This window comes from Tursiops truncatus, chromosome 21, assembly GCF_011762595.2.
Source record: "Tursiops truncatus isolate mTurTru1 chromosome 21, mTurTru1.mat.Y, whole genome shotgun sequence".
Taxonomy (NCBI): Eukaryota; Metazoa; Chordata; class Mammalia; order Artiodactyla; family Delphinidae; genus Tursiops; species Tursiops truncatus.
Window position 1 is genome coordinate 13353498 of NC_047054.1, and position 13453 is coordinate 13366950.

Genomic DNA, 13453 nt, shown 5'->3' on the forward strand with positions numbered 1-13453 from the left:
AGTTTAGGGTACTAAATGAGATAATGCATTTAAAATGCTCAGAACAGTGCCTGGCATATAGTAAGGACTTATTAAATATTAATTGCTATCCTTAATACTGCTTTGATTATTTTCTAGTTGTTTGACACACTCTAGTATTATCTTCATAGCTAAGTTATATATTAAATGACAGGGCAGTATTTTATATTTTTTCTTATATCCATTCCAGTTTCTTACATAGCTCATAGCAGACATTAAACAAATATCTGTTTAATGGATTGAAAAATGTAAGAATGGTTACTTATATTCCCATTTATGGTTTACAAAATCTTAGAACTGCTACTCAAATCAGATTCTAATAATGAATTCGAACAGTTTGTTCAAATATCTCTGTTCTATCTAGGAAGTATCATTCTTTTTCGAAAGAAAATTAACCCAGCCTGAATCCTGTCTTCTGAGGTGGAAAGGTTAAAACAAATGAATGGACAAACAGTGAGTTAATGATTTCTGCAGCTGCCGGCAGAGGAGAGTTGCTTTATTGTTTCTAAAGTGAAAAAGCAAAGACCCCGAAGGACATTAAAGAGTAACAAGTGTCCTACAGTCTGGGACAATCACGACTGTTCTACATATTTGTCTATAGCTGGAGTTGTATTCAGTTATCGTTAGCTTGCTTTCTTCTATGGAAGGAGATAATAGACAATAAGCAGAGGAGGAAAACCAAAGCGAGTGAACTGTAAATTATTTCAAGACCTTGGAACAAAGGTACTGACTAATCCACAGATAATACTCATACTTGGTATGAGATTTGCTTTAAAACTTCATCTTTGTGACAACATATCACTCTCTAATAGTTTCCACATCTATCTAACATTACCTCCCTAAACCAGCAGACAAAGAACAGAAGAGGGAGGAAGGATTTTATTGCTCATCTAATGTTTTTAAGACTGGTTTGAATTTTATAAATTTACATTGGGTTGGCCAAAAAGTTCGTTCGGGTTTTTCTGTAAGCTGTTACAAAAGCCCGAACTAATTTTTTGGCCAACCCCATACATGCGTTACTTTTACTTTAAAAATAATATTTTAACACAGTAACTCATGAGTGGAAAGATTATGGTTTACTTTATTAAATTACTCCTCTCCCCACCCCCTTTTCACAGCTCAGGAAACTGACGGACATACATTTAAGAGCATGAAATAGCCTCATTATTTTTAGAGTAAGGTGAAACTATAAAGTATCCTCACTGACCCCTTCTCCTTCTGCTAAGGTTATTCTTGCACTCTTTCATAAAAACAGAATTCATATTATGTCCAAATGAATATAAAGAGACATGGTTTAACAAGAATATTTCAAAATTCATGAATTAAAAAATTTGTTCCCTTTTGAAATAATGAAGTTCTAATATAATTGAGTCTATATGTAGCAAGCACGCCCTCTACTGGATAGAGGGCTCTCCTTTTCTACCTCTTCTGCACAGCACTACTTTGTCTCAAGTCTAACAGCCTCTGGATTACTAAGGAACTAATTTGAGAGTACTGGAACAGAACTGCTTTAGTCATCATGCCTGTTAGCCATCTGAACTGGCCTCTATCACTGGAGATGGAGCAAATGAAGAATTATAAATCATGAAAATTATAAAGTAATGGACCCTGCTTGTGCAGTACACCTGACACAAAAGTGCTGTATGAGCACGTCTGTACCCATGCATGTGTGTTTTGACTACGAACAGTTTAGCAAACAGGTTAAAAAGTATATCATCTCACCCTGAGGAACTATTAGAGCCAATGTGGCTCTAAATAAGGATTTGGTAGGTGGCTGCTTATATAATAAATACACAAAAAGTGATGGTTTACAAAAGTAACCAATTAGAAAATGTAATGAAAAATTTCATGGCAATAGCATAAAAATATACAGTTTTAAAAAAAACTATAAAACCTTACTAAGGTAGAGTATAAGAAGGCTTGAGTAAATGGAAAGACATACCATATTTCTAGATAGGAAGGTAATATTTTAAGAGTGCCAAACACTCTGCAATTAAAATGTAAAGTCAACACAATTCCAACAAAAATTTAATAAAAAAACTTTTTATAAAGAAAAAAGTCAGTCAGTATGAAGAATAAATGCAAAGGAATAGCCAAGAAAAAATTTTAAAAGGTATAGAATTAGTTTTATTTTGGTATAGACGGTGAAGAGTTAAGCATAAATCTGGAAGATTACTTTTCCTTACAATAACGTAACAATATTTTATAATAAATTATGTTTATTTTCCTGTTTAGCTTTAAGCTACTTTTTCCACTTCTTATGAATTAAGCTTTTGTTTCAGAGCTGCACTGCCCAAAGCCACAAGCCATATGTAGCTACAGAGCATTTAAAATGTGGCTAGTCCAAATTGAGATGTGCTCTAAGTATAAAATATACAATAGATTTCAAAGACTTAGTACCAAAAAAAGGTAAAATCTCAATTTTTTATATTGCTTACATGTTAAAAAGAAATATTTTTGATTTAGTCAGTTAAAATATTATAGCAGAATAATTTCACCTGTTTCTTTGAACTTTCTAACGTGGCTACTAGAAAAATTTAAATTATACATGTGGTTCACACTATATTCTACTGTCCTAGAGTATAACAAATAAGACCTTACTATGAAATGGAGAAAAATATTGCTCACATATACATATTAATAAGCATACAAAGTAAAAAGAATAAAATAGTGGTAATTTTCCACTGTTTATTAAAACAGCTGAGATGTACCACTGATATGCGGGATGATAAAAGCTGTAAACAGAAGCTGCTTAACAGTTTTCATCCTGTTCATACCAGTAAAGCCTCTAGACAGTATGGCTTCAGCTTCTCAAAAGTAAACCCAAGTTCCTCAAAAAGATAAACACAGAATTACCATATGACCCAGCAATTCCACTCTTAGGTATGCACCCAAAGGAACTGAAAGCAGGGACCTGAACAGATACTTGTAGTCAGTGTTCCCGTGCAGCATTACTCACAGTAGCCAAAATGTAGAAACAACCCAAGTGTCCACCATCAGATGAATGGGGAATCAAAATGCGGCACATACATATATGGAATATTATTCAGCCACAAAAAGGAATGAAGTTCTGATACAGGATACAACATGGATAAACCTCAAAAACATGCTAAGGGAAATAAGCCAGACACAAAATGACAAATATTCCATTATTCCACTTATATGAAATATCTAGAATAGGCAGATTTATAGACAGAAGGTAGATTAGAGGTTACCAAGGGCTGAGGAGAAGGGAGAACGGAGTGTTATTGTTTGGTACAGAGTTTCTGTATGGAGTGATCAAAAAAGTTTTGGAAATAAGTAGTAGTGATGGTTGCCCAACATTGTGAATGTAATTAATGCCACTGAACCAATCACTTAAAAACAAAATGGCAAATTTTATGTTACGTATATTTTACTACAACTTATGAATTGTACACTTTAAATGAGTATGGCATGTGAATTATATCTCAAAAAAGCTGTTAAAAAAAAGTAACCCCAAAGCTAGGTAACCGGGACATGATTCTGCCACCTGCTAGCTGTTTAACCTTGAGGAAGTCCCTGCGCCCTACTCAGTGTCTCATTTTCTCCTCCACAACAACAGTAAGTGTGTCTTCAGGTTGCTACGAGGATTAAATGACCTAAAATTGTAAAACAGTATGCACTATGCAACTGCTTGTTAAATAAAACAAGACTCCAGAGCCATGTGGGAGAGTGAAAATAAGGTAAAACCAGATGTTCGTGACACACACTAATTCCAAATTTTTTAAAATCATGAATGAATCTTGAAACTGCCAGAGTGACGTGCAGGAAGTTATCATGTAGCTCACTACCCACCAACCTCACTTCAACTCGTTTTGCTGTTACCTACTTCCTGCCACATTCAGGGTGACTCTCCTAAAGGGCCCAAGAGTACTATTTTTGTAAATATACCAACCCAGCTCGCCAACTCCTGGTGCTAGTGATGGTAACAAAGAAATTCACAGGAGTTGTTACTCTTGCAAGTTCAGGTTAAGTACATAGTCAAATAGAACTGTACTGATGACGAAACATAATGAGGGTGAATTTTGCTAATTATTCTAGTAATTTTAATAATAGCTTTACCAATTATTTTAGCTCTGAATGTATGTGCTCATTAAGGGTCTAATTTTAGTTTAAGATGCTACGTGGGTTTAAAATCTTGGCTTAGCCACTTCCTTACCAGCTCCTTGTCCATGGATTAATTATTTAACCCTTTTAGGTCTCAATTATTCCATTTGTAAGATGTGGATAAAAATAAAGTACCTACCTGAAAGAATTATTGTCAGGATTCAATAAGCTAATATTTAGAAGACACTTAGAACAACGCCCAGCATTAAAGAGCTCAATAAATATCATCAATTACTATGAACTGCATTTTATAAAGAAAATGATATGCTATGAATAAATAGGTTTTAATGTGAAGATTTTCAACAGTTTCCATATATATTCCTTAGGACATCAAAGCGTACTTATATGGTTTTTAACAATCAATGTCTTTCATACATTCAAGCAGCAGGGCAACAAATTTGACCTCTCTGAGAATGTATTTATTATTTAAAATAAATGATATTTAAATTATTTTAGCTTTCGAGGATAAAATGAAGTGAAATAGATTTAGCTCTCCAGAAGAGACATGTATCTCACCCTTGGACACCATTTCCTGTACTACTATAGTGATTCCACAGATATAGTCAAATAAATAATGGAGCTTTCAGTATTTTCATTTAATATTCCCTTAAAATATAGTTTCCTGGATAAAAAAGCATACATTGTACCTTCCAGGCTCATAGCTCATCATGTATTTCAGGCCATACGTATCTATTCCTACTTTTATATAAGTAAGTTAGAAAATTTCGCTGTATTGGGTTTCCTGAAAGTTGGACTAACAAATCAGTACAAATGCATTTTCTTTGATGACTAAAAAAATCTCAGTTACTTACCAAATTTTCTCTTTCAATCCTTTGTTGTTCCCTCTGTCTGTTGAGAGCACTATGATATAACCTAGGTGGAGGACCAGTCGATCTTCTTGGAATCGTACTTTTGCTTCCTGGTTTTTCAGCCTGTCTCGACAGTTCTTTCAAAAGCCTCTGATTTTCCCGATCAATCTGTCTCACCTCCTCTCTTGTGAAAGAGTAGTTTTTCCTAGGTGCTACTGAAGGCTGATCAAAGTGATGTTTTTGTGGTCCCTTTTTATCTAATTGCAGAAAAGCTACAGAAGTGAGCAAAAAAAGGGAAAATGGCTAAACAAAGTAGCACAGAAATATGATGGTATATGCTTTAGCTCCTATAAATGGAAACAATTACATTAAGTCATGAAAAGGGATGTATGAAATAATGCCAGTGACATCCAGACTACAATTGGGTAGAAAAAAACTCAGAGGCAGCTTAGAGTTTTCTGCTCGTTGGGTTCTTTGGGAATAAAATGCTAATATAAAACCATGAAGATATTTTAATGAGAAATGTTCATGGCACTGGTTGTACACTGCTGGTATAATTTATGGAAAATGCCTTTGTCACATTCGTTTTATGTTCTCCTAAGGCAGTTTAAAAGTTAGAAACCTCTGGTGGAGTGTACTGACGCAATACTTAGTTGAGATGGTTCTTACTGGTTGGAGGGTATACTTCAAAAAATAAAATGTCCTCAGCAATGCAAACAATGGCCAGAAAATGGCAAAAGCAAACCCATAATATTCTGAAACCTTCAACTTAACCTAGAAGTATTTTACTACACAAGATTTATGACCTTAATATTCGCATTAAAACAAATACTTGTATAAAAGTCAAACTTTTATTCCTGACTAAACAAAAGCCAAATAAATACATTATATAAAAGGAGTTTTTAACAAAGAAAAATATTTTCCATACTATGATTATCAAATGAAGCTTTTATCAACATGCTAAATTCTTAAATTTTCATTATTATAACAATTTTCAGTAAGTCACAATTATTACTAAACATTTGTCAGAAGTTTCCAAAAATATTAAGCTGGCTCAGTGTTTCGGCTTAAGTCTGTGCTAAAAATGAATACATTATATCAGATTAACAGAATGGTACATTTGTTTTGTTTTAACAATATTTTTTTAGAGTAACCATTATTTGTTTTTATTAGAGTGTAGCTTTATGTAAACTCTTTTACTTCCTTAGTATTTTACACTGTTAAAAGCACAGTGCTGTAAGGTAAAGAGGCATTTTAAACTCCATTTAAAAAATGTGACTGGTGCAAAAAAGTTAAATCCTTTGAGCAAAGTCACAAAAACTGTAAATCTACCTCCCAAAGCTTAAACTGAACACTATCAAAGATTACAGAAACTTTAAAAAAAATGAGTAACAGTGGCTTCCTGAGGGGAAAACTTAGGAAATTAGTGGTTGGTAGTTTGTTGAAAACCATACCACACTAATGACAAAACCTGAATAGGAACCCATTTAGAAAGATATATATGGGGTTCAAGATGGCGGAGTAGAAGGATGTGCGCTCACTCCCTCTTGCGAGAGCACCAGAATCACAACTGACTGCTGAACAGTCATCGACAGGAAGACACTGGAACTCAACAAAAAAGATACCCCACATCCAAAGACAAAGGAGAAGACCTAATGAGACGGTAGAGGGGCACAATCACAATCAAATCAAATCCCATAACCGCTGGGTGGGTGACTCACAAACTGGAGAACACTTATACCACAGAAGTCCACCCACTGGCGTGAAGGTTCTGAGCCCCACGTCAGGCTTCCCAATCTGGGGGATCTGGCAATAGGAGGAGGAATTCCCAGAGAATCAGACATGGAAGGCTAGCGGGATTTGACTGCAGGACTTCAACAGGACTGGGGGAAACAGAGACTCCACTCTTGGAGGGCACACACAAAGTAGTGTGCACATTAGGACCCAGGAGGAAGGAGCAGTGACCCCACAGCAGACTGAGCCAGACCTACCTGCTAGTGTTGGAGGGTCTCCCGCAGAGGCGGGGGGTGGCTGTGGCTCACCGTGGGGACAAGGACACTGGCAGCAGAAGCTCTGGGAAGTATTCCTTGGCGTGAGCCCTCCCAGAGTCCAACATTAGACCCACCAAAGAGCACATAGGCTCCAGTGCTGGGTCGCCTCAGGCCAAACAACCAACAGGGAGGGAACCCAGCCCCACCCATCAGCAGACAAGCAGATTAAAGTTTTACTGAGCTCTGCCCACCAGAGCAACACCCAGCTCTACCCACCACCAGTCCCTCCCATCAGGAAACTTGCACAATCCTGTAAGATAGACTCATCCACCAGAGGGCAGACAGCAGAAGCAAGAAGAACTACAATCCTGCAGCCTGTGGAACGAAAACTACTTCACAGAAAGATAGACAAGATGAAAAGGCAGAGGGCTATGTACGAGATGAAGGAACAAGAGAAAATCCCAGACAATCAACTAAATGAAGTCGCGATAGGCAACTTTCCAGAAAAAGGATTCAGAATAATGATAGTGAAGATGATCCAGGACCTCAGAAAAAGAATGGAGGCAAAGATCAAGAAGATGCAAGAAATGTTTAACAAAGACCTAGAAGAATTAAAGAACAAACACCTAGAAGAATTAAAGAACGAACAAACAGAGATGAACAATACAATAACTGAAATGAAAAATACACTAGAAAAAATCAATAGCAGAATAACTGAGGCAGAAGAACAGATAAGTGACCTGGAAGACAGAATGGTGGAAATCACTGCTGTGGAACAGAATAGAGAAAAAAGAATTAAAAGAAATGAAGACAGCCTAAGAGACCTCTGGGACAACATTAAACACACCAACATTCTCACTAGAGGGGTCCCAGAGGGAGAAGAGACAGAGAAAGGACCTGAGAAAATATTTGAAGAGATTATAGTCAAAAAAATTTCCCTAACATGGGAAAGGAAATAGCCACCCAAGTCTGGGAAGCGCAGAGAGTCCCAGGCAGGATAAACCCAAGGAGAAACATGCCGAGACACATAGTAAGCAAACTGACAAAAATTAAAGACAAAGCAAAATTATTAAAAGCAACAAGGGAAAAATGACAAATAACATACAAGGGAATCCCCATAAGGTTAACAGCTGATTTCTCAGCAGAAACTCTACAAGCCAGAAGGGAGTGGCATGATATTGGGAGATTGGGATTGAAATGTATACACTGATGTGTATAAAGTGGATGACTAATAAGAACCTGCTGTATAAAAAATATATAAAATAAAAAGATATATTTGTACTATATATAATTGAAGTATCTTCTTCCAAGAAATATCCATTTTGTAGAATTTAATAAGGTTTCTTGATTAATTTAGCCATTTATGAGAGGCTTTAAAATTAAATTCTAGAGGGAATTAAAAGTAAGCTATTTTCCTAATATCATTTTTAAAAAGGTTTTAAAAATAAAAGAAGGCAATAGCTAAAAAATAAAATAAAACAAGAATTTCAGTCTAATTCATTTAAAAAGATAGCATTCTAACTCTCCTTGATGGAGAAGTATATGTTGGATGTTATTTAGTGACACCAGGTATCACTAGCACATTTTTCTAAAGTGGCTGCTGTGTGCTTCAGCACATGGCAACCTCCAATATATAATCCATTGTCTTTCCAATTAAGATCTAAAAAAAGTTAACTTGAATAAACTTTCAGGGATACAAACATATTTATATAAATATGTACATATTTAAAGTCACACATTTAAGAAATATTGCTTTTTCCTAATTTTCTTTAATGAAACAATTTTGCTCAAACTCTTTACAGTATTTCAATATGACCATCATAGCTAGAGCCACTTCTTGATTCATCTAACTACTGGAAGTACCAGCTTAACTTGCACCTAAGCTAATTGAGATATGACAGCATTTAAATATGTTATGTGTAATGTTATTAATGGAAAATTTATCCCAAGCCATATTAAGTCCTTATTCACATAATATTAGTTCTTAAAAAAAATCCATCCTGTAGGCATATTCATGATCCCTATTTAAAAAAATCAATGATATTTGCTTTTTAAAATGATTTTTAAAGGTTTAAAAAAAATCCAACTCTTATAATTGAGAGGTGACAATTCAAGGAATAATAACTAAGTTTACTAAGCTTCTTTGTCTTCTTTATGAACATCTTGTCAGATGAGAACTTCTGTGACATTCTTCTGGTCTCCTTCCTTTGCATCTCGGCAGGCCTGTGATGGCGTGGACCAACACAATATAGCCCAAGGCTCAGCAAAAACGGAGACAGACACAGGCCACCCCCCCACCCCTTGTTGGCTGGCCCAGGGGCCCAAGCACAAGGATTCCAGCATCCTGGAAGTATCAATGGTTTATTTTACCACAATAATAAGACAGGATAGAAAGAGATGAACTAAAAAAAGGAATGGGGGGGGGCTTCCCTAATGGCGCAGTGGTTAAGAATCCTCCTGCCAATGGAGGGGACACGGGTTCGAGCCCTGGTCCAGGAAGATCCCATATGCCATGGAGCAACTAAGCCCGTGCGCCACAACTACTGAGCCCGCGCTCTAGAGCCCGCGAGCCACAACTACTGAAGCCTGCGAGCCACAACTACTGAAGCCCGCGTGCCTAGAGCCTGTGCTCTCCAACAAGAGAAGCCACCGCAATGAGAAGCCCACGCACCGCAACAAAGAGTAGCCCCCGCTCGCCGCAACTAGAGAAAGCCTGCGCATAGCAACAAAGACCCAACGCTGCCAAAAATAAATATATAAATTAATTAATTTTAAAAAATGGAATTGGTCACTTTTCAAGCAAAATTTAGACAGAATATAAGAGTCAGGACTTTTGGGATTCAAAAGTATAATTACTACTTCAGCTTCCTAGTCTCTCCCGGCAGAAGATTTTCAAAGTACTCGAGCTATAACCGAGGAACCACGCCCGAGGAGCCACAGCCGCACCTGGACTCGATTTAAACCCTGGATCTCCAGGTTGGAGGATGTATTTGGAAAGGGGGAACATTTTTGCACTGGGGAGGAATGTAAATCAGTGTATGGCCAGAGGCTGGACTGAAGAGGTTTTGAAACATGTCCATGTTATTTGACACTCCTCCCATTAAGAAGGAGCGTCTATGCCCTGGGAAGGTTTATAACCATTTAAACCAATAGAACATGGAAGAAATGATGCTATGTGACTTCCAAGGCTAGGTCATAAAAGGTGATGAGGTTTGTGCCTTGTTTCCTGGAACACTGTCCTTGGAGCCCTGAGCCAGCTGCGCTGAGGCTGCGGTATGTGAAGAAGCCAGGCCACGAGGAGAGGCCACTCGTGGGTCCTCCACTCAGCAGCCCTGGTCTTCAAGTCACCCCAAGCCCAGATATCTGACGTGTGAGTAAACCAGCACTCAGATGATTCCAGACCCCCAGCTGTCAAGTCACTCCTGCCTTTGAGTCTCTCCATACCCTAAATGTTGGGGTGATTTGCTATGTAGCAACAGAAACCGATATTTCATCACTTAAAAATTTTTTCTGTGTGATAGACAAACAAAATACCCATGGCCAAGAGCAGTCTACAAGCAGGTAGTTTATGCTTTTTTTGTTTTTTTTTTTTGGTCTAACTGATTTGGTCTAACCAATTTGATCATCTAGTTCTGCTTTGCTTTTATTATACATTTTAAATCAATGGCTATTAAATCTTTTTAGCATATTTGGTCAGTTTATTAATGTAAAACACTCTTCTTTGTCCCTTTCAGTAATTTTCACATCCTGAATGCTATTCTGTGTACTACTAAGATTGATATTTCTATTTTCTCCTTGTTACCTGTTTGGCATATCAAAGCTCATTCCTCCTATACTTTTTAAAATATCTTTGCAGGTTGGATTTGATTAAAAAATTTTAACCCCCTCTGATATTATCTTCTGATAAAACCATTTACTTATATTGTTTGATCTCTTTTATCACAATTTTATTTCTTTAAAAAATGCTTTTTTGGTTATTTCTTCTTTTTTCCCCATTTTTCCCCCTTTTGGAAGACTATGATAAATTTTTTTTTCTCTAATTGACTACAAATGCTATATTCTAATTCCATTCTTCTGGAATAGAAGTTCTTAAACTTCTTGGTCTCAGGACCCTTTCATTACATCTAAAGATTATTGGGGACCCCAAAGAAGGTTTATGTGGATTACATCTATCAATATTTATCATGTTAGAAGTTAAAAGGGAAAATTTTAAGGTATTAATTCGTCTGAAAATAATAAACCAGTGATATGTGAACATCACATTTTTATAAAAAAGGTTAGTGAGAAGAGTAGCAGAGTTGAACATTTCTGCAAATATTTTAATGCCTGCCTTAATAGAAGACAGCTGGATTCTCATATCTGCTTCTGCACTCACTCTGTTGTGCTGTCATTGTCATGTAGCCCCTGGAAAGCTCCACACGTGACAGGAGAGAGTGAAAAGCAAATCATGCCTTCGCTTTACGAGTGAAAATAGTTCTGTCCTTGCAGATCCTCTCTAAAATCGTTGAGCTTGCTCCTTCAACACTGTTTCAGGCATTAGGTTCTTCACACGAGCATGGTGCCTCTGTTGATTTGAGCTTTTATCAAACCTTCGGTAGTATCTGGTGGTGGGCCGAGGGTATCTGAGATTTCCTGCCTGCCTATCTGAACCCTGTCTGCTGTAGCCTGCCAGCAAAGACAAACAACGTGCTGCCAAGGGATGTGCCAGCAGCCACTAGTCCCAGTGTGGGCATCCTCTTTCTTACCGAGGGTAACGGGGGCTGTATCTTCCCCTTGAATACCATACTGTTTCATTTCCTCCTATGTTGCTATCAGTTTAGCAATAGGTCTGACAGGTTTCTCTGCTCATCAATGCTTCCTTATCCCGTTTCTTTCTCTTATATTAGTTTTCTTTCTCTTATATTAGTTTTTCTTCCCAGGATACACCCTCTAATAATGAATCTAATTATTTCCTACAGAATCTAGGTGGTAAAATCGGAAGTGGTGCATTTCTAAACCATCTCTGTTTCGCCCTCCAGATTCTTCCTAAACTGACCTCATTTTACCGTTACAAAGGATGAAAGGTACTTTAAAATCTAGTCATGTCAACTTCACTGCTCTCCAAACAGGAGCCATTCATGCCATAAGCCAATGCCTAACTTTGGTTTCCTCCACTACTCCACTTTCCAATGCCCTCTCTGCCTATTCAGGGATAAACAGCCCAAGGCCAAAGAACTAATTCCAATCATACCCTTTCGACATTTGCACAGCAAAGGAAGGCTGGGGATGGGAGTGGGAAGTCCCCCCAAAGTAAGATGTCTAATAATTCTAGTCTCCACTGACTTTCCCTTCTCACATTCTCACAGAACCCCAGAATCCTGTATTTAGAATGGACCTTAGCAACCTATATCAACTACCCCCATCTTACAAATGAAGAAACTGGGGCACAGAAAAGTTACTGCTTGTCTATGGTCATGTGGATGACACCCAGAAGCCTAAAAGTTGCTCTTTTTAAGTCTTTATTGAATTTGTTACAATATTGCTTCTGTTTTATTTATTTTTAAAATTAATTGATTTTTGACTGCGGTTGGGTCTTTGTTGCTGTGTGCGAGCTTTCTCTAGTTGCAGCGAGCAGGGGCTACTCTTCGTTGCGGTGCGTGGGCCTCTCATTGCGGTGGCTTCTCTTGTGTGGAGCACGGGCTCTAGGCGCACGGGCTCAGTAGTTGTAGCACGTGGGCTCAGTAGTTGTGGCTCGTAGGCTCTAGAGCGCAGGTTCACTAGTTGTGGCACACGGGCTTAGCTGCTCCGCGGCATGTGGGATCTTCCAGGACCAGGGCTCGAACCCGTGCCCCTGGAATTGGCAGGTGGATTCTTAAACACTGCACCACCAGGAAAGTCCCTATGTTTTGGTGTTTTTGGCCCCGAGGCATGTGGGATCTTAGCTCCCTGACCAGGGATCAAACCCACACCCCCTGCATTGGAAGGAGAAGTCTTAACCACTGGACCACCAGGGAAGCCCCAGCCTAAAAGGTTCTGATTCCGCTTTCAGAATTTTCTTCACCCCTCTGTGTGAGTATTCAAGTTCAACACTGTTTCATTATCCCATGGCCTATAATTGGGACACTTGATTTTATGTTCTTTTATTATTAACTTTTCTTTCACAGGTTTAATATTTTTTCGTTTGAACTCACAAACTTATTAACAAAACATTTTTAAACCAATAAATAATGTTAACACTGTTAGCTAATAGAGGCATCCCTATCTAAAGTCTCGCCCAATATTTGCTGTAATAGCTTGCAAAATATTTACCTCAGAATTCACTATCTGAACGAATGAAGTGTTTTACTGTAGCTGTACTTGAGCTAGTGAGAATGTTTAAACTGAGAGGCTGCAGAGCATGCTGTGTTCCTACTCAGCTGTTCTCTGATGGGATCACAGGTCCTGCTCATACTTTTTAAAATGTGTTACCATTATCACTATCATCTTCCTCTCATTAAGTGAATTTAACTTCCCAGGAAGTGGAAAAGG

At 37.8% G+C, this 13453-nt stretch overlaps 1 protein-coding gene across 2 annotated transcripts in view; it reads right to left on the minus strand.

Annotated features, from left to right (window-relative positions):
• Window positions 1–13453, minus strand: part of CFAP97 (cilia and flagella associated protein 97) — a 33493-nt gene that overhangs the window by 5470 nt on the left and 14570 nt on the right. For both annotated transcript variants that reach the window (XM_019921393.3, XM_019921392.3), the window contains exon 3: window positions 4959–5227. In XM_019921393.3, coding sequence (XP_019776952.2) covers window positions 4959–5227 — 269 coding nt within the window. The remainder of the gene's footprint in view (window positions 1–4958; window positions 5228–13453) is intronic.